This window comes from Oncorhynchus mykiss, chromosome 24 (genome assembly GCF_013265735.2).
Source record: "Oncorhynchus mykiss isolate Arlee chromosome 24, USDA_OmykA_1.1, whole genome shotgun sequence".
NCBI classification, from domain to species: domain Eukaryota; kingdom Metazoa; phylum Chordata; class Actinopteri; order Salmoniformes; family Salmonidae; genus Oncorhynchus; species Oncorhynchus mykiss.
In genome coordinates this window covers 38,815,637-38,836,647 of record NC_048588.1, presented here as the reverse complement: position 1 = coordinate 38,836,647, position 21,011 = coordinate 38,815,637, and the positions used below count along the sequence as shown (strand labels likewise).

The 21,011-nt window shown below is 45.1% G+C and overlaps 1 protein-coding gene and 1 long non-coding RNA gene across 2 annotated transcripts; both read left to right on the top strand.

Annotated features, from left to right (window-relative positions):
• The first annotated feature begins 1,461 nt into the window (after window positions 1–1,461).
• On the top strand, window positions 1,462–20,685 carry napab (N-ethylmaleimide-sensitive factor attachment protein, alpha b). Its single transcript, XM_036961388.1, has 11 exons — window positions 1,462–1,679; window positions 5,415–5,494; window positions 12,183–12,299; window positions 12,895–12,941; window positions 15,170–15,247; window positions 16,362–16,417; window positions 17,119–17,203; window positions 17,331–17,435; window positions 17,532–17,600; window positions 17,765–17,815; window positions 18,413–20,685. Exons 1-11 carry the CDS (start codon window positions 1,582–1,584, stop codon window positions 18,512–18,514), a joined length of 888 nt encoding a protein of 295 aa, XP_036817283.1. The 5' UTR covers window positions 1,462–1,581; the 3' UTR covers window positions 18,515–20,685.
• Window positions 9,814–12,173, top strand: LOC118944021. The gene is made up of 3 exons (XR_005039329.1): window positions 9,814–10,764; window positions 10,906–11,419; window positions 11,816–12,173. It is a non-coding gene; the product is annotated as an uncharacterized LOC118944021 (long non-coding RNA).
• Window positions 20,686–21,011: the final 326 nt, after the last annotated feature.

Sequence of the window (21,011 nt, the reverse complement as noted above, 5' to 3'; positions counted from 1 at the left end):
AAGGTCAATTCCGGAACTCATTACAGTATTCATAAAACTCTAGAATTCCTGCTGGGTCCTCAATGTTTGTAGATTCTATAGAGATGATGATTATCAGCTGTAATAATTAAGAGAGTCAAATATAAAGACGGGCCCCACTGGTGTCCTTTTTTTCTCTCTCTCTGCTTATCCCCGAATGACAGATTCCTGAGCTCTATCGGTAGGTCAACCTGTCATCGCCAACTGCTGGAAGGTCATTAAAGTGAGATGGGGATACAGCGTTTCACATTACAATGGTGACCTTTGATCTTCCACGAGAGGAACAGAAAGTTCAAGAATATCTGGAGTGCTGGTCCAAACGGCTGGTCTACTGATCAATGCTGCACACTTACTGTATGTCACTTTTGTAATACCTTGCTTTAAAAGAACGTCAAGCCTTTTATGTTTGGAAGTGGAACGCTACACATTGACGTTGCTAAAAGGGCAAGTGATAATCACTTGTATTTTCTCACAAATTACAATTTTGTAGAGATGGGCTATTATCCATGAATCCAATCCAAGTCCAAGAGGCCAACCTTTAGATTAATTGTGACTAAGGGTGGGTTTAAGAAAATTGCTGGAAGGCTATGCATGATTGCGGTGATATAAACCTATAGCAACATGATTTGTTTTCGATATGTGTTTTTGTCAGGCCAAGCGATTGACCTGATGCATTTTTTTGGGCCCATATCAAGGCTGGCCTTGGGCTGATTTCAATGTGTAGATGTTCTCCATCGCCATGACGATTAGGTTCATCTAGGTTGTTAGCAGGTATTTAAAATTTAAAAAAATATATATATATATTTAACTTAGGCAAGTTCTTATTTTCAATGATGGCCTAGGAACAGTGGGTTAACAGACTTGTTCAAGGGTAGAATGACAGTTTTTTTTTACCTTGTCAGCCATGGCCATGGTATGGGCCATCATTAGGTTAATCTAGGCTGTTAACAGGTATGGATCTTCCTCATTAGGTTACAGTGGTTAAAAACAAACGGCAAAGAGTTGTGGAACAGAGAGGCGAAAGGAAGACACCTTTCTAAGATTCAGGAAAAGGTGGGGGCCGGGAGAGGTCATCAAGCCGAGAGAGAAGGAAGGAAAGTGTAATCACAAGGCTGAAACTGGGACACACAAAGCTCAATAGTCCAGTTAAATTGGTGGTGAAACATCCCACTGCGAGGTGTGATCATTGTCAGGAGGAGATGGAATCAGTGGAACACGTTCTACTTCAGTGACAGAAATATGTGAGGGAAAGGGAGCGATTGTTATTAGATTTGTGGAGTAATTGGGGTTTAACAGCCAGGATTAAGTGAACTGCTGGGGAAATCACCAGGGGATGTAGTATTTAATGATGTATTTCGTTTCGTTAGCGAGACAAGAATATTGGTTGAGACCTTTCCTGTCTCTGGTCTACACTCCAGTCCAGTTGGTGGCGGTAAAGCACCTTAAAGTTGGTTGCCAACTGACATTAAAAAAGAAAAAATCCACAGAAGAAGAAGAAGACCAAGAACAAGACAACAACTGCTGCTTTACTACATTTCTAAAGTATACCTAGTTGTTACAAACATGGACAACTCTGGAAAAGAGAAGGAAGCCTCGGCTCTGATCGCTGAGGCTGAAAAGAAACTGAAATCATCTCAGTCGTTTTTCGGGGCGTTGTTTGGGTGAGCATTCCAGCTAGCCAGTCTCTGGTAGTTTTGCTAAAAATCGCAAATAGTACAGTGAAGAAAGTTAGGTACTGTTCGCTATTAGTTACCAACTACAATTTAACGTTTATTGTCGATGGAAAAAAAGTTATATAGTATTGGTCTACTAACGTTAGTGCAATTTCCTCATCCAGCTAACAGCAGTTAGCTTAGCTAGCAAACAAGTCAACAAGGTAATTTAGCTAGCTAACTTTAGCCTGTTGGACAACAACAAAAAGTTACCTAATAACAGTTGAAATTAGGTGAGGTTTTTTAAAAGTTTTTTTAAATTTTTTTACGTGGATTAAGTTGTATTTCTATATTGGCTGGTAACACATGAGAGTAAAGTAAAATGAAACGTATTATGATGTTTTATTTTATGGCTCCTGTTTTTCTGCCAGCAGTACAGACGGATGACGTCACTTTGGTAGGGTCATGACGACCATCTTTCAAATAGAAGTCTGCATTTCAAAAACATTGCCTTGTGGATAACTCGTTCAAAAGATATTGGGATTTTAATCAATATCTACTTTTTATGGTGCAAAAAAAAATAAAAAATAATAATCTAGTAAGTATTTTATGAAAATAAATAGGAAATATGCCTATATTTCTTTTTAAGGCCAATAAAAAAGACAGTGATACTGGTGTGTTGAGAATATTGGACTGTAGAGAACGTTTCTGCCTGTCTCAGCTGAAGTGGGTAGGAAATAATCAGCAGGGTCTCTACTAACCAAATCGGGTTAGTTTTGGAGGGGGACTGTCACCCAGCAGCATTTTGTTCTCCACACCCTCCATAGCTCCTAATGCAATAAATACACTGTAATAGACACTACATGGGAAAACCCTCATATTGGCTCGTAGAGCGATGTCAACAAAGACACAATGATGGACTGGCATACCTGTTTACCTAGATTAACCTAATGATGATGATCCATACCTGTTCACCTAGATTAACCTAATGATGATCTATACCTGTTCACCTAGATTAACCTAATGATGATGATCCATACCTGTTCACCTAGATTAACCTAATGATGATGATCCATACCTGTTCACCTAGATTAACCTAATGATGATGATCCATACCTGTTCACCTAGATTAACCTAATGATGATCTATACCTGTTCACCTAGATTAACCTAATGATGATGATCCATACCTGTTCACCTAGATTAACCTAATGATGATGATCCATACCTGTTCACAAGGCAAGCCTTGACATGTGCCCACTAATGCATCAAGTCAAGTCAACTGGTATCGTACCAGGAGAAACTGTGGAAAAGTATTATGTTCAGAAAGACCAAAGTAATATGTGCTCTGACAAATACACAAAGAACGACTCATCTGAGTCTAAACGTCTCATTCCCGAAGACAACCAAAACTTCCATCTCCACTTTACTACAGAGGATTATAACACACGAATTATCTTTTGAAATCACATCCTGAAGGAATAGTGTGTTCATGTCCCCTGTGGTTTTATTTTTGTTTTTTTGAGAGTCAGGAATTAGTGTCTGTTTTGTGACAGCAAAGAGGTTATGCCTGGAACTAAAGGTTCTCGCTCTACAAGCCAATATGATGGCTCTCCCACGATGGCTATCCCACGATGGCTCTCCCACGATGGCTAGCCCATGCATAGTGTATTGCATTGGGGGGGGCAGCAGGCTGTGTGCGACACAGTCCCTCTCCAAAATGATCCATACTTGGTTAGTAGAGACCCTAATGACTATTCCCCACCCCACTTCAGCTGAGACGAATGTTCTCTCTACAAGCCAATAAGTATCCCATATACCCTGTATTGCATTGCAGTGGGAGGAGTAAGGAATCCTCAGTACTCTGTATTAAACCAGTTGCCCAGCACAAGAGACCCAGACTATTGAGTATTTTTTTTATAGTATATTTATTTTCAACATAGCCTGTCCTACACAATTAGCTTTCAGCATACCAGTATTTTATTTTTATTGATTTATTTTACCTTTATTTAACTAGGCAAGTCAGTTAAGAACAAATTCTTATTTTCAATAACGGCCTACCGGGGAACAGTGGGTTAACTGCCTGTTCAGGGGCAGAACGACAGATTTGTACCATGTCAGCTCGGGGGTTTGAACTTGCTTGGCCAACACTCTAACCACTATGCTACCTGCACCTCTACACTCTAACCACTAGGCTACCCTGCACCTCTACACTCTAACCACTAGGCTACCCTGCCGCCCCTCCACTCTAACCACTAGGCTACCTGCCACCTCTACACTCTAATCACTAGGCTCCCTGCCACCTCTACACTCTAGCCACTAGGCTACCCTGCCACCTCTACACTCTAACCACTAGGCTACCCTGCCGCCTCTACACTCTAACCACTAGGCTACCCTGCCGCCTCTACACTCTAACCACTAGGCTACCCTGCCGCCTCTACACTCTAACCACTAGGCTACCCTGCTGCCTTTACACTCTAACCACTAGGCTACCCTGCCGCCTCTACACTCTAACCACTAGGCTACCTGCCACCTCTACACTCTAACCACTAGGCTCCCTGCCACCTCTACACTCTAACCACTAGGCTACCCTGCTGCCTCTACACTCTAACCACTAGGCTACCCTGCCGCCTCTACACTCTAACCACTAGGCTACCCTGCCGCCTCTACACTCTAACCACTAGGCTACCTGCCTCCTCTACACTCTAACCACTAGGCTACCTGCCTCCTCTACACTCTAACCACTAGGCTACCCTGCCACCTCTACACTCTAACCACTAGGCTACTTGCCTCCTCTACACTCTAACCACTAGGCTACCCTGCCGCCTCTACACTCTAACCACTAGGCTACCCTGCCGCCTCTACACTCTAACCACTAGGCTACCCTGCCGCCTCTACACTCTAGCCACTAGGCTACCCTGCCACCTCTACACTCTAGCCACTAGGCTACCCTGCCACCTCTACACTCTAGCCACTAGGCTACCCTGCCACCTCTACACTCTAACCAATAGGCTACCTGCCACCTCTACACTCTAACCACTAGGCTACCCTGCCACCTCTACACTCTAACCACTAGGCTACCCTGCCGCCTCTACACTCTAGCCACTAGGCTACCCTGTCGCCCCCTATTTGTGTAAACTTTCAAAGAAATGCTGGTATGAATAATACAATAGTCAAAATAAAATGTATTAAATTATCCCCTTCGGTGCTAGAATGTAAAAAAATATGTGATATTCCCAAAGTTAGGAAGTCTTTACTTATTTTGAAAAATAATAAAATATACTGCGACTACACAGCCAGCATGATATGCTGCTATTGTGAAATGACTTCACAGCCTGTCCATCATCAGCTGCTTTGGAAATGATGACGTCTTATGTTCGGGTCTGGCTGTTACATTCTGTTCCCCATTCCACTACTGAAGACCTTTTTTTGTCTTCACACTTTATTGTAAACATCAACAATGATTTCTTACTCATAATGTTTCTCAATCATACGACTGTGTGCCTTGAGTTGGTTAGTTAATAGCTCTAATTAATGATAATTGTTGTTGTCATCTCATGCACACATTCAAACTGCTATTCTGACAGTATTTTTTTTTTTTTTTACCAATACACTCAGTGATTATACTTGACAATGTTTTAAACGAAGCCTATACCGTATGGCTGTTCCTACACTGTGTTACCAGTCCTGATACCACCTGTTTAGTGCCTCTGGCTCACTGCTTACTCTTCTTCTGTTGATGCAGAGGCTCATCCAAGATGGAGGAGGCCTGTGATATGTACGCCAGGGCTGCCAACATGTACAAGATGGCGAAGAACTGGTGTGGTGAGGAACACTGTCTTGTAGCTCTATAGAACTGGTGTGTGTGTGTGTGTGGGGGGGGGGGGGGGGGACACTGTCTTGTAACCATATAGAACTGGTGGGGGGGGTGGGGGGGGGGCACTGTCTTGTAACTATATAGAACTGGTGGGGGGGGTGGGGGGGGGACACTGTCTTGTAACTATATAGAACTGGTGGGGGGGGTGGGGGGGGGGACACTGTCTTGTAACTATATAGAACTGGTGTGGGGGGGGGGGGAACACTGTCTTGTAGCCATATAGAACTGGTGTGTGGGGGGGGGGGGGGGGGGGGGGGGGGGGGCACTGTCTTGTAACTATATAGAACTGGTGGGGGGACACACACACTGTCTTGTAACCATATAGAACTGGTGGGGGGGTGACACACTGTCTTGTAACCATATAGAACTGGTGTGGGGGGGAACACTGTCTTGTAGCCATATAGAACTGGTGTGGGGGGGGCACTGACCAGTGAGATATACCTGCTGGAGCGCGTGCTACGGGTGTGTGTTGTTATGGTGACCAGTGAGCTGAGATAAGGCGGAGCTTTACCTAGCCAAGACTTGTAGATGACCTGGAGCCAGAGGGTTCTGGCGACGAGTATGAAGCGAGGACCTGCCAACGAGAGCGTACAGGTCGTAGCGGTCGGTAGTATATGGGGCTTTGGTGACAAAACGGATGGCACTGTGATAGACTGCGTCCATATAGAATCGATTTGGCGAGAATACGACTTTTTATCCATATAGATGCGGTAGTGAGGTCAATGGAACGCGACCAAAACAATGGGAATGAAACAGGTGTTGGAAAGATTCTGAATCACCTCATCTAGGTTATTGTCTCTATGTTGAGGTAGAAATCTGAATATATAACGCTCGTATGGATGTCATCGTCACCAATCAACCGCATTGCAGTTGAAAAAACGACTGGCTACCACCACCCAATTTTATTCATGCTAGCTATGCTATGCTACCAGTTTATATACGAAAAGGAGTTAGCGTTTTAGCAGTCACTTCTTCTTCTTCTAAACTTCAAAATGAACTCCTTCTAAGGCGGCACGATTTGAATTCGGATAACAGCGTACCGTTAGATACCGGTGATGAGAGAAAGGGCCCCTCCTCGCCGTAGCTCCATCGTAGGCAGAATGAGCGTCGGAGAAACACGAGCGATGCTAGTTTTAACGACAACGTCGATTTTGGTGCCAAAGAAGAAGGATCTTCAAGTGGATACGGCAGCGTTGTCATAGTGGATACGGCTGCGTTGTCATAGTGGATACGGCAGCGTTGTCATAGTGGATACGGCAGCGTTATCATAGTGGATACGGCAGCGTTGTCATAGTGGATACGGCAGCGTTGTCATAGTGGATACGGCAGCGTTGTCATAGTGGATACGGCAGCGTTGTCATAGTGGATACGGCAGCGTTGTCATGGTGGATACGGCTGCGTTGTCATGGTGGATACGGCTGCGTTGTCATGGTGGATACGGCTGCGTTGTCATGGTGGATACGGCTGCGCTGTCATGGTGGATACGGCTGCGTTGTCATGGTGGATACGGCTGCGTTGTCATGGTGGATACGGCTGCGTTGTCATGGTGGATACGGCTGCGTTGTCATGGTGGCATACGGCTGCGTTGTCATGGTGGATACGGCTGCGTTGTCATGGTGGATACGGCAGCGTTGTCATGGTGGATACGGCAGCGTTGTCATGGTGGATACGGCAGCGTTGTCATGGTGGATACGGCAGCGTTGTCATAGTGGATACGGCAGCGTTGTCATAGTGGATACGGCAGCGTTGTCATAGTGGATACGGCAGCGTTGTCATAGTGGATACGGCAGCGTTGTCCTAGTGGATACGGCTGCGTTGTCCTGGTGGATACGGCTGCGTTGTCCTGGTGGATACGGCAGCGTTGTCATGGTGGATACGGCAGCGTTGTCATGGTGGATACGGCAGCGTTGTCATGGTGGATACGGCTGCGTTGTCATGGTGGATACGGCTGCGTTGTCATAGTGGATACGGCAGCGTTGTCATAGTGGATACGGCAGCGTTGTCATAGTGGATACGGCTGCGTTGTCATAGTGGATGTAGTGCATTCAAAGTATTCAGACCCTTTACTGAAGCACCTTTGGCAGTGATTACAGCCTCAAGTCTTCTTGGGTATGATGCTACAAGCTTGGCACATCTGTATTTGGGGAGTTTCTCCCATTCTTCTCTGCAGATCCTCTCAAGCTCTGTCAGGTTGGATTGGGAGCGTCGCTGCACAGCTATTTTCAGGTCTCTCCAGAGATGTTCGATCGGGTTCAGGTCCGGGCTCTGGCTGGGCTACTCAAGGACATTCAGAGACTTGTCCCAAAGTCACGCTTGCGTTGTCTTGGCTGTGTACTCTGTTCATCTTTGCTTCAATCCTGACTAGTCTCCCAGTCCTTCCCTTTGGAAAAACATCCCCACAGTATGATGCTGCCACCACCATGCTTCACCGTAGGGATGGTTCCAGGTTTCCTCCAGATGTGACACTTGGCATTCAGGCCAAAGAGTTTAATCTTGGTTTCATCAGACCAGAGAATCTTGTTTCTCATGGTCTGAGAGTCTTTAGGTGCCTTTTGGAAAACGCCAAGTTGTCTGTCATGTGCCTTTTACTGAGGAGTGGCTTCCATCTGGCCGCTCTACCATAAAGGCCTGATTGGTGCAGTGCTGCAGAGATGGGAGAACCTCCTGGAAGGTTCTTCCAACTCCACAGAGGAGCCATCTCTGTCAGAGTGACCATCAGGTTCTTGGTCACCTCCCTAACCAAGGCCCTTCTCCCCAGATTGCTCAGTTTGGCCGGTCTGCCAGCTCTAGGAAGAGTCTTGGTGGTTCCAAACTTCTCCCATTTAAGAATGATGGAGGCCACTGTGTTCTTGAGGACCTTAAATGCTGCAGAAATGTTTTGGTACCCTTCCCCAGATCTGTACCACGTCTCAATCCTGTCTCGGAGCTCTATGGACAATTCCTTCAACCTCATGGCTTGGTTTTTGCTCTGACATGCACTGTCAACTGTGGGACCTTATATAGACAGGTGTGTGCCTTTCCAAATCATGTCCAATCAATTGAATTACCACAGGTGGACTCCAATCAAGTTGTAGAAACATCTCAAGGATGATCAATGGAAACAGGATGCACCTGAGCTCAATTTCTAGTCTCATAGCAAAAGGGTTTGAATACTAATAATATGTAAATAAGGTATTTCTGTTTATTATTTGTAATACATTTCTAAACCTGTTTTCACTTTGTCATTATTGTGTGTAGATTAGTGATTTTGTTGTAATTAATTTTATAAGGCTGTAACGTAACAAAATGTGTGGGGGGGAAGTCAAGGGGTCTGAATTGGATAATGTGTCTGTGTTGTGATAGTAGGATAATGTGTCTGTATTGTGATAGTTGGTTGTGATAGTAGGATAATGTGTCTGTATTGTGATAGTTGGTTGTGATAGTTGGATAATGTGTCTGTGTTGTGATAGTTGGATAATATGTCTGTATTGTGATAGTTGGTTGTGATAGTAGGATAATGTGTCTGTATTGTGATAGTTGGATAATGTGTCTGTATTGTGATAGTAGGATAATGTGTCTGTGTTGTGATAGTTGGATAATGTGTCTGTATTGTGATAGTTGGATAATGTGTCTGTATTGTGATAGTTGGATAATGTGTCTGTGTTGTGATAGTAGGATAATGTGTCTGTGTTGTGATAGTTGGATAATGTGTCTGTATTGTGATAGTTGGATAATGTGTCTGTATTGTGATAGTTGGATAATGTGTCTGTATTGTGATAGTAGGATAATGTGTCTGTGTTGTGATAGTTGGATAATGTGTCTGTGTTGTGATAGTTGGATAATGTGTCTGTATTGTGATAGTAGGATAATGTGTCTGTATTGTGATAGTAGGATAATGTGTCTGTATTGTGATAGTTGGATAATGTGTCTGTATTGTGATAGTAGGATAATGTGTCTGTGTTGTGATAGTAGGATAATGTGTCTGTGTTGTGATAGTTGGATAATGTGTCTGTATTGTGATAGTTGGATAATGTGTCTGTATTGTGATAGTAGGATAATGTGTCTGTATTGTGATAGTTGGATAATGTGTCTGTATTGTGATAGTTGGATAATGTGTCTGTATTGTGATAGTTGGATAATGTGTCTGTATTGTGATAGTTGGTTGTGATAGTTGGATAATGTGTCTGTGTTGTGATAGTAGGATAATGTGTCTGTGTTGTGATAGTTGGATAATGTGTCTGTATTGTGATAGTTGGATAATGTGTCTGTATTGTGATAGTTGGTTGTGATAGTTGGATAATGTGTCTGTGTTGTGATAGTAGGATAATGTGTCTGTGTTGTGATAGTTGGATAATGTGTCTGTATTGTGATAGTTGGATAATGTGTCTGTATTGTGATAGTTGGTTGTGATAGTAGGATAATGTGTCTGTGGTGTGATAGTTGGATAATGTGTCTGTATTGTGATAGTAGGATAATGTGTCTGTATTGTGATAGTAGGATAATATGTCTGTGTTGTGATAGTTGGATAATGTGTCTGTATTGTGATAGTTGGATAATGTGTCTGTGTTGTGATAGTAGGATAATGTGTCTGTATTGTGATAGTAGGATAATGTGTCTGTATTGTGATAGTTGGATAATGTGTCTGTATTGTGATAGGTGGTTGTGAGAGTAGGATAATGTCTGTATTGTGATAGTTGGTTGTGATAGTAGGATAATATGTCTGTATTGTGATAGGTGGTTGTGAGAGTAGGATAATATGTCTGTATTGTGATAGGTGGTTGTGAGAGTAGGATAATGTCTGTATTGTGATAGTTGGATAATGTGTCTGTTGTGATAGTTGGATAATGTGTCTGTATTGTGATAGTTGGATAATGTGTCTGTATTGTGATAGGTGGTTGTGATAGTAGGATATTATGTCAGTGTTGTGATAGTTGGATAATGTGTCTGTATTGTGCTAGTTGGTTGTGATAGTAGGATATTATGTCTGTGTTGTGATAGTTGGATAATATGTCTGTGTTGTGATAGTTGGATAATGTGTCTGTGTTGTGATAGTTGGATAATGTGTCTGTGTTGTGATAGTTGGATAATGTGTCTGTGTTGTGATAGTTGGATAATGTGTCTGTATTGTGATAGGTGGTTGTGAGAGTAGGATAATGTCTGTATTGTGATAGGTGGTTGTGAGAGTAGGATAATGTCTGTATTGTGATAGTTGGATAATGTGTCTGTATTGTGATAGTTGGTTGTGATAGTAGGATATTATGTCTGTGTTGTGATAGTTGGATAATGTGTCTGTGTTGTGATAGTAGGATAATATGTCTGTGTTGTGATAGTTGGATAATGTGTCTGTTGTGATAGTTGGATAATGTGTCTGTGATAGTAGGATAATGTGTCTGTATTGTGATAGTTGGATAATGTGTCTGTATTGTGATAGTTGGTTGTGATAGTAGGATAATATGTCTGTATTGTGATAGTTGGATAATGTGTCTGTGTTGTGATAGTTGGATAATGTGTCTGTGTTGTGATAGTAGGATAATGTGTCTGTGTTGTGATAGTTGGATAATGTGTCAGTATTGTGATAGTTGGATAATGTGTCTGTGTTGTGATAGTTGGATAATGTGTCTGTGTTGTGATAGTAGGATAATGTGTCTGTGTTGTGATAGTTGGATAATGTGTCTGTATTGTGATAGTTGGTTGTGATAGTAGGATAATATGTCTGTATTGTGATAGTTGGATAATGTGTCTGTGTTGTGATAGTTGGATAATGTGTCTGTGTTGTGATAGTAGGATAATGTGTCTGTGTTGTGATATGTCTGTATTGTGATAGTTGGATAATGTGTCTGTATTGTGATAGTTGGTTGTGATAGTAGGATAATGTGTCTGTGTTGTGATAGTTGGTTGTGATAGTAGGATAATATGTCTGTGTTGTGATAGTTGGATTATGTGTCTGTGTTGTGATAATATGTCTGTATTGTGATAGTTGGATAATGTGTCTGTATTGTGATAGTTGGATAATGTGTATGTGTTGTGATAGTTGGATAATGTGTCTGTGTTGTGATAGTTGGATAATGTGTCTGTGTTGTGATAGTTGGATAATGTGTCTGTGTTGTGATAGTAGGATAATGTGTCTGTGTTGTGATAGTTGGATAATGTGTCTGTGTTGTGATAGTAGGATAATGTGTCTGTGTTGTGATAGTTGGATAATGTGTCTGTGTTGTGATAGTTGGATAATGTGTCTGTATTGTGATAGTTGGTTGTGATAGTTGGATAATGTGTCTGTATTGTGATAGTAGGATAATGTGTCTGTATTGTGATAGTTGGTTGTGAGAGTAGGATAATGTCTGTATTGTGATAGGTGGTTGTGAGAGTAGGATAATGTCTGTATTGTGATAGTTGGATAATGTGTCTGTATTGTGATAGTTGGTTGTGATAGTTGGATAATATGTCTGTATTGTGATAGTTGGATAATGTGTCTGTGGTGTGATAGTTGGATAATGTGTCTGTGGTGTGATAGTTGGATAATGTGTCTGTATTGTGATAGTTGGTTGTGATAGTTGGATAATATGTCTGTATTGTGATAGTTGGATAATGTGTCTGTGGTGTGATAGTTGGATAATGTGTCTGTATTGTGATAGTTGGATAATGTGTCTGTGTTTCCAGCTGCAGGTAATGCGTTCTCCCAGGCGGCCCGGCTCCACCTGCAGATGCAGAGTAAACACGATGCTGCTACTAACTTCATAGACGCTGGAAACGCCTTCAAAAAAGCTGACCCACAAGGTATTCCACGGTCTCTCCCTCTCTCTCCCTGTGTATCTCACCATGGACTTTACAACCATTACCTCCCATGTTAGGGCTGTCTTTACCCTACCACTGTAGACACTCAACTGTTCTTTCAGCATTTGGTTAATGTTTCATTTCTTCTGAGAAACATTAACCCCCTCCCCTCCTACCACCGTAGACCAAACGCTAAGAGAGCAGTTAATGTTTCTCCAAAGAAATTAAACATTATCTTGGTATTTTCCTGCAGATCAGAGTGAATAAAATCCAATCAAATTTTTTTATTTATATAGCCCTTCGTACATCAGCTGTAATCTCAAAGTGCTGTACAGAAACCCAGCCTAAAACCCCAAACAGCAAGCAATGCAGGTGTAGAAGCACGGTGGCTAGGAAAAACTCCCTAGAAAGGCCAAAACCTAGGAAGAAACCTAGAGAGGAACCAGGCTATGTGGGGTGGCCAGTCCTCTTCTGGCTGTGCCGGGTGGAGATTATAACAAAACATGGTCAAGATGTTCAAATGTTCATAAATGACCAGTATGGTCTAAAAGGGGTTTCTCTGTGAGTTGATAATGCATCTGATGTATCCTCCCTACAGAGGCAATCAACTGTCTGAACCGAGCCATCGAGATCTACACAGACATGGTGAGAAGTGTTAGTATGGATGGAGGCCTGATGATATACCCTCCTCTTTGACTGTACCTATTGGTTCAACACAGTAAAACAATGGGCAGCGTGTATCTGAAGCACAGTAGCATAGAGAGCTGATATGAGCCTAGGTCTGGTGTTCTGTTGCTTCTCTCATCCTTCTTTTTGGTTCCCCTTTCTGTTTCCTCTGTTTTCCTCCTCCCTTTCTGCTCTCTGTTTCCTCCCTCCCTTTCTGCTTCCTCTGTTTTCCTGCTTCCTCTGTTTTCCTCCTCCCTTTCTGCTTCCTCTGTTTTTCCTCCTCCCTTTCTGCTTCCTCTGTTTTCCCCCCTCCCTTTCTGCTTCCTCTGTTTTCCCCCTCCCTTTCTGCTTCCTCTGTTTTTCCTCCTCCCTTTCTGCTCTCTGTTTCCTCCCTCCCTTTCTGCTTCCTCTGTTTTCCCCCCTCCCTTTCTGCTTCCTCTGTTTTTCCTCCTCCCTTTCTGCTTCCTCTGTTTTTCCTCCTCCCTTTCTGCTTCCTCTGTTTTCACCCCTCCCTTTCTGCTTCCTCTGTTTTCCCCCCTCCCTTTCTGCTTCCTCTGTTTTCCCCCCTCCCTTTCTGCTTCCTCTGTTTTCCCCCTCCCTTTCTGCTTCCTCTGTTTTTCCTCCTTCCTTTCTGCTTCCTCTGTTTTTCCTCCTCCCTTTCTGCTTCCTCTGTTTTCACCCCTCCCTTTCTGCTTCCTCTGTTTTTCCCCCTCCCTTTCTGCTTCCTCTGTTTTTCCCTTCCCTTTCTGCTTCCTCTGTTTTCCCCCCTCCCTTTCTGCTTCCTCTGTTTCCCCCCTCCCTTTCTGCTTCCTCTGTTTTCCCCCCTCCCTTTCTGCTTCCTCTGTTTTCCTCCCTTTCTGCTTCCTCTGTTTTCCCCCCTCCCTTTCTGCTTCCTCTGTTTTCCCCCCTCCCTTTCTGCTTCCTCTGTTTCCCCCCCTCCCTTTCTGCTCTCTCTGTTTCCCCCCTCCCTTTCTGCTTCCTCTGTTTCCCTTTCGTCTTCCTCTGTTTTCCCCCCTCCCTTTCTGCTTCCTCTGTTTTCCCCCCTCCCTTTCTGCTCTCTCTGTTTCCCCACTCCCTTTCTGCTTCCTCTGTTTCCCCCCTCCCTTTCGTCTTCCTCTGTTTTCCCCTCTCCCTTTCTGCTTCCTCTGTTTTCCTCCTCCCTTTCTGCTTCCTCTGTTTTTCCTCCTTCCTTTCTGCTTCCTCTGTTTTTCCTCCTCCCTTTCTGCTTCCTCTGTTTTCACCCCTCCCTTTCTGCTTCCTCTGTTTTCCCCCCTCCCTTTCTGCTTCCTCTGTTTTTCCCCTCCCTTTCTGCTTCCTCTGTTTTCCCCCCTCCCTTTCTGCTTCCTCTGTTTTCCCCCCTCCCTTTCTGCTTCCTCTGTTTTCCCCCCTCCCTTTCTGCTTCCTCTGTTTTCCCCCCTCCCTTTCTGCTTCCTCTGTTTTTCCCCTCCCTTTCTGCTTCCTCTGTTTTCCCCCCTCCCTTTCTGCTTCCTCTGTTTCCCCCCTCCCTTTCTGCTTCCTCTGTTTTCCCCCCTCCCTTTCTGCTTCCTCTGTTTCCACCCTCCCTTTCTGCTTCCTCTATTTTTCCCTTCCCTTTCTGCTTCCTCTGTTTTCCCCCCTCCCTTTCTGCTTCCTCTGTTTTCCCCCCTCCCTTTCTGCTTCCTCTGTTTTCCCCCCTCCCTTTCTGCTTCCTCTGTTTTCCCCCCTCCCTTTCTGCTCTCTCTGTTTCCCCCCTCCCTTTCTGCTTCCTCTGTTTCCCCCCTCCCTTTCTGCTTCCTCTATTTTTCCCTTCCCTTTCTGCTTCCTCTGTTTTCCCCCCTCCCTTTCTGCTTCCTCTGTTTCCCCCCTCCCTTTCGTCTTCCTCTGTTTTCCCCCCTCCCTTTCTGCTTCCTCTGTTTTTCCCTTCCCTTTCTGCTTCCTCTGTTTCCCCCCTCCCTTTCTGCTTCCTCTGTTTCCCCCCTCCCTTTCTGCTTCCTCTGTTTTCCCCCCTCCCTTTCTGCTTCCTCTGTTTTCCCCCCTCCCTTTCTGCTTCCTCTGTTTTCCCCCCTCCCTTTCTGCTTCCTCTGTTTTCCCCCCTCCCTTTCTGCTTCCTCTGTTTCTCCCCCCCCCTTTCTGCTTCCTCTGTTTCCCCCCCCCCCTTTCTGCTTCCTCTGTTTTCCCCCTCCCTTTCGTCCTCCTCTGTTTTCCCCCTGTCTATTTGGACTCATTAGGGACGGTTCACCATCGCAGCCAAACATCACATCTCCATCGCAGAGATCTACGAGACAGAGCTGGTGGACATTGATACGGTCAGATCTATGGGGCCCGGTCAAATGTAGTGCATTTATATAGGGATTTGGGGGGGGGGGGGACAGCCTGTATCTGTCCTCCAGCTAGCCTTTTATATAGGGATTGGGGGGGGGGGGGACACACAGCCTGTATCAGTCCTCCAGCTAGCCTTTTATATAGGGATGGGGGGGGGGGGACACAGCCTGTATCTGTCCTCCAGCTAGCCTTTTATATAGGGATTGGGGGGGGGGGGGGGGCACAGCCTGTATCTGTCCTCCAGCTGGCCTTTTATATAGGGATGGGGGGGGGGGACACACAGCCTGTATCTGTCCTCCAGCTAGCCTTTTATATAGGGATTGGGGGGGGGAACACAGCCTGTATCTGTCCTCCAGCTAGCCTTTTATATAGGGATGGGGGGGGGGGGGGGACTGTGGATCAGGTGTGAGGGGGGGGCTGTGTGGGTCAGGTGTGAGGGGGGGGCTGTGTGGGTCAGGTGTGAGGGGGGGGCTGTGTGGGTCAGGTGTGAGGGGGGGGCTGTGTGGGTCAGGTGTGAGGGGGGGGGGCTGTGTGGGTCAGGTGTGAGGTGGGGGACTGTGGGTCTGGTGTGAGGGGGGTCAGGTGTGAGGGGGGGGACTGTGGGTCAGGTGTGAGGGGGGGGACTGTGTGGGTCAGGTGTGAGGTGGGGGACTGTGGGTCTGGTGTGAGGGGGGTCTGTGTGGGTCAGGTGTGAGGGGGGGGAACTGTGTGGGTCAGGTGTGAGGGGGGGGGGGGCTGTGTGGGTCAGGTGTGAGGGGGGGGACTGTGTGGGTCAGGTGTGAGGGGGGAACTGTTTGGGTCAGGTGTGAGGGGGGGACTGTGTGCGTGAGAAGGGGGGGGGGGTTGTGTGGGTCAGGTGTGAGGGGGGGGGGACTGTTTGGGTCAGGTGTGAGGGGGGGACTGTGTGCGTGAGAGGGGGGGGGGGGTTGTGTGGGTCAGGTGTGAGGGGGGGTTGTGTGGGTCAGGTGTGGGGAGGACTGTGCGGGTCAGGTGTGAGGGGGACTGTGCGGGTCAGGTGTGAGGGGGGGAACTGTGTGGGTCAGGTGTGGGGGGGGACTGTGCGGGACAGGCATGTCTAAATGTTGTCTCTGTCTACAGGCTATAGCTCACTATGAACAGGCAGCAGACTACTACAAAGGAGAAGAGTCCACAAGGTAGAACCACAGACAATATATTCATCATTTTTGGGGGAAAGGTCTTTTTTTTAAGGATTATGGTATTCCCAATCCTTAATCGTGTAGCTTAATTAAAGAGCTTGAACAGTGTTGGGGAGGGGGGGTCGAAGGGCAGTGGTCTGGATTCCAACCCACTCCGACTCTGGCATACATGTGCCGGGGTCAGCAGCTCCTACCGCTGGCCCACACATCATCTCTGTAGGGTTTTATATCTATGGTGGGAGCTACAGAGAGACAGAAATGTAATGAATAGAGCCCACGTGACCCCTTACTGTGAGCCCACGTGACCCCTTACTGTGAGCCCACGTGACCCCTTACTGTGAGCCCACGTGACCCCTTACCGTGAGCTTATTGAGACCCTGTTATATTTGGGCTGTTCTGTCCTACTCAATCAGACCCTGTTATATTTGGGCTGTTCTGTCCTACTGAATCAGACCCTGTTATATTTGGGTTGTTCTGTCCTACTGAATCAGACCCTGTTATATTTGGGTTGTTCTGTCCTACTGAATCAGACCCTGTTATATTTGGGTTGTTCTGTCCTACTGAATCAGACCCTGTTATATTTGGGTTGTTCTGTCCTACTGAATCAGACCCTGTTATATTTGACTGTTTTGTGACTGGTTGTCATAATTACTCTCTCTCCCTGTACCTCTACCTCCCCTTTCTCCATGTCCTCTCAGCTCTGCTAACAAGTGCCTTCTGAAGGTGGCTGTCTATGCAGCTCAACTGGAACAGTACCAGAAGGCCATAGAGATCTATGAACAGGTGAGATCTGTCAACAGGTGAGATCTGTCAACAGGTGAGATCTGTCAATGACAGTGATGCGGAGGAGGCACTTCCTTGTAAATATGTTTTATGTAATTTTGTGTGTGTGTGTGTGTTTGTATTAAAGGTTGGGACCAATGCGATGGACAGCACGTTGCTGAAGTACAGCGCTAAGGACTATTTCTTCAAGGCAGCTCTCTGCCACTTCTGTGTGGACATGCTCAATGCCAAAGTAAGCCCTAAAACGGACTTCTGTCTGTTTCAAATCCTCCACGAGGTTTCTAGGTTTCTTCTCTTGACTAAACAACCCCTATCTCCTGCCATCTAGCTGGCCTTGCAGAAGTACGAAGAAATGTTCCCTGCCTTCTCAGATTCTCGTGAATGTAAACTGCTGAAGGTAAGGAAGTGGGTTGTGTCTGATGTGGCGTCTGTTTAGTCTTATCTAACCCCTCGTCTTTACCAAGCTCATCCACTTTGTTTTGTGTCTTTTTTCTCTCTTAAGGTCTTTCAACTTCAAACTGTGTGTTTTCTGATAGAATAAATGTCTTTATTTCTCTGCAGAAACTTCTAGATGCGTGTGAAGAACAGAATGTGGATGTATATACTGATGCCGTGAGTAGTACTCTCAGAGTGTTGTTTTGTGTCTTTATTTGTGAATGAGGAAGTCATTACTGAAGGCATGCAAATACATGAAAAGACCGCAAACGCTGAACCGTCACTGAGGAAGTCCGACATGAACTAAAACTGGAACCATTTTGAACAAGAAAATGAAATAACTACCCGTTTCTAGGAATTGAACTTGTTTTCTTGTCTCTCCCTCCCCATCCTTCTCCTCATCGCTCTGTCTGTCTCCTCTCTCCCTCCCCATCCTTCTCCTCATCGCTCTGTCTGTCTCCTCTCTCCCTCCCCATCCTTCTCCTCATCGCTCTCTGTCTCCTCTCTCCCTCCCCATCCTTCACCTCATCGCTCTGTCTGTCTCCTCTCTCCCTCCCCATCCTTCTCATCGCTCTTTCTCTCTGTCTGTCCTTCTCTGCCTCATCTCCCCCGCCACATCTCTGTCTGTCTCCTCTCCCCCTCCACATCTCTTTCTCTCCTCTCCCCCTCCACATCTCTCTCTGTCTCCTCTCTCTTTCTTTCTCTCTTTCTGTCCTTCTCGGCCTCCTCTCCCCCTCCATCTCTGTCTGTCTCCATCCCCTCTCCCTCTCTCAGGTGAAGGAATATGACACTATCTCTAGGTTGGACCAGTGGCTGACCACTATGCTCCTCCGCATCAAGAAGACCATAGAGGAAGACGAGAGTGACCTGCGTTAATGGCCTTAATGTCACTAGACACCTAACCCCCCCCCACCCTAAACCCCTATATCCATTTCTCAGACCAAAACCTCATCCATACCTAGGGCTGTTAAGACCGTATTACCATCTCCCCAGCAGTCACCAGTCATGATTGCAGTCAAATTCCCCATGAGTCAAGGTAAAACTAGGCTTCTCCAAAACTGAGCTGTGTGATGCCGCTGATGGTAATTGGTACTCGGCGCTCTATTGTCCCTGTAATCACTTAATGCAAATACAGTGGAGAATCAAATCAAACACTTCCTGATAGCCCTGGCAGTCAAGAGTTGAGTGGAATAGGATCACCTGTTGGGCAGCGAGAGCCAGCTCCTCATAGCTGGTTGATGCATGGAGTTAAATATGTGCTCTGTTTTAGACAACATTTCTACAGCCTATGTTATGCAAATTGCGTGAGAAAAAAAGTTTTGATGGCCTCTGTTAAAAAGAGGAGGATCCTATCAGCTTTCTATAGGCTAGGCCGACTCTATTTATTTCTCAACTTTCTTAATATTATTAAGCACGTTACAACCAGAGTCGTCTACCTGGCTGGCATGAAATTGAACCATGGGAAAAGCGTCCTCCATTCAAGTGCATACAGATGACTTTTTATTTTTTTAAATTGCCCGTTCAGACCGGTTAATGGGCCCTTCTAAATCAGAACTCGTTTCACACACATTATTTAGTATTTGTAAAGATGACATTAAATGGAAAATAGTCTGATCGGGTGAAAATATTAATCACCTGGGAATGATGCCCAAATTATGATGTAAAAAAATTATTCATTCATGAATTTATGGTGATAGAGTCGGCTATATTGAATGAATTAGAAATTCTTTTTTTTCTTACAAAAAAAAAATGTAGACGTTCCAGTAGAAGCACGACAACGATGGTCCACGTCAGTGGTCGGCCCGGAGAGATGCTTAACGTGTTTATCTTCATTAACGGTCCATTTAGTGTGAGAGCCTCAGTTATTAGCATGACACTTACCAGTTGACAAAATGTAATGACCGTCACAGCCCTACCCTAGGGTTTCCTAAACTCGGTCCTCCGGACCACAAGGGGGGGCATGTTTTGCTTTTTGCACTACACAGCGGATTTTTAAAATAACCAACTAAGCATCCAGCTTTAATCATTTTGAATGTGTTGTGTAGTGCCAGGGGGTCCCGAGGACCGAGTTAGGGTAACGCTGCCACCCCCCCACCCCCCCGTTGCCTCAGGCCCTACACCCTGGCTTCTACTCTTGTGCCTTTTTTTTACAGCAGTGTAGCTCATCTTGCCTTTGCAGCGTATCTCATCTTGCCTTTGCAGTGTAGCTCATCTTGCCTTTGCAGCGTATCTCATCTTGCCTTTGCAGTGTAGCTCATCTTGCCTTTGCAGCGTATCTCATCTTGCCTTTGCAGCGTAGCTCATCTTGCCTTTGCAGCGTATCTCATCTTGCCTTTGCAGTGTAGCTCATCTTGCCTTTGCAGCGTATCTCATCTTGCCTTTGCAGCGTAGCTCATCTTGCCTTTGCAGCGTATCTCATCTTGCCTTTGCAGTGTATCTCATCTTGCCTTTGCAGCGTATCTCATCTTGCCTTTGCAGCGTAGCTCATCTTGCCTTTGCAGCGTATCTCATCTTGCCTTTGCAGCGTATCTCATCTTGCCTTTGCAGCGTATCTCATCTTGCCTTTGCAGTGTAGCTCCTCTCATCACCCCGGTGTTGATCAGGTCATCAACGCTAGTCCTAGTGCATCTCCTGTTCTGCTGAACATGGTGCAAAACTGTACCACCGGCTGTGGCCATCAAACGCTAATCAGAACACTAATATGTGGACTGTACCATAGTGGGAGAGTTACTGCAGAGTGCCTTTTAGAATGAAACCAGACAATCATGATGTGCTGTGGACTGCACACGACAAAGGGCAGAGCTAATCGGAAGGGGAATGTCCCTGATTAAAACCTGTACTCTCTCTGCTTTGGGACACCTCAGGAATGCTGGACTGCTGAACCCGATTTGAGGAAATGCATGTATTCACACAGTGGCCTTGAAAGACCTTTAATATTGATAATAAAATGTAATTTACAAAGTATTTTTAAACAAGGTTACAGATATAAATGAATAAATTACCCATACAGATAATAACCTAGTTATGGTTTTAAAATTCATTTTTTTTGCAGTTTTCCCATTTCTATTCCAATTCTCTTTTATTTCTTTATTTTCCTTCAATGCTACTTGTGTTTTATGTCCATTCACCTCCTCTCTCCTTTGTGTTACCGACTATACTAGCTTACTATACTTTAAAAAGCTATTTTTTTTAATTGGGAAAGCTATTGATTTCAACTTATTTTGACATGTAACGATAGACAAGCTTTTGATTTAAAGCATTGGTCTCTTTCTCTTCAATACAGACGAGATGAATTCAAACCTATAAAGAGAGAGACGGTTGTGACTCTGTAATTAAAAAAATAAAATAAAATAAAGAATTGTTGTGGAAAATA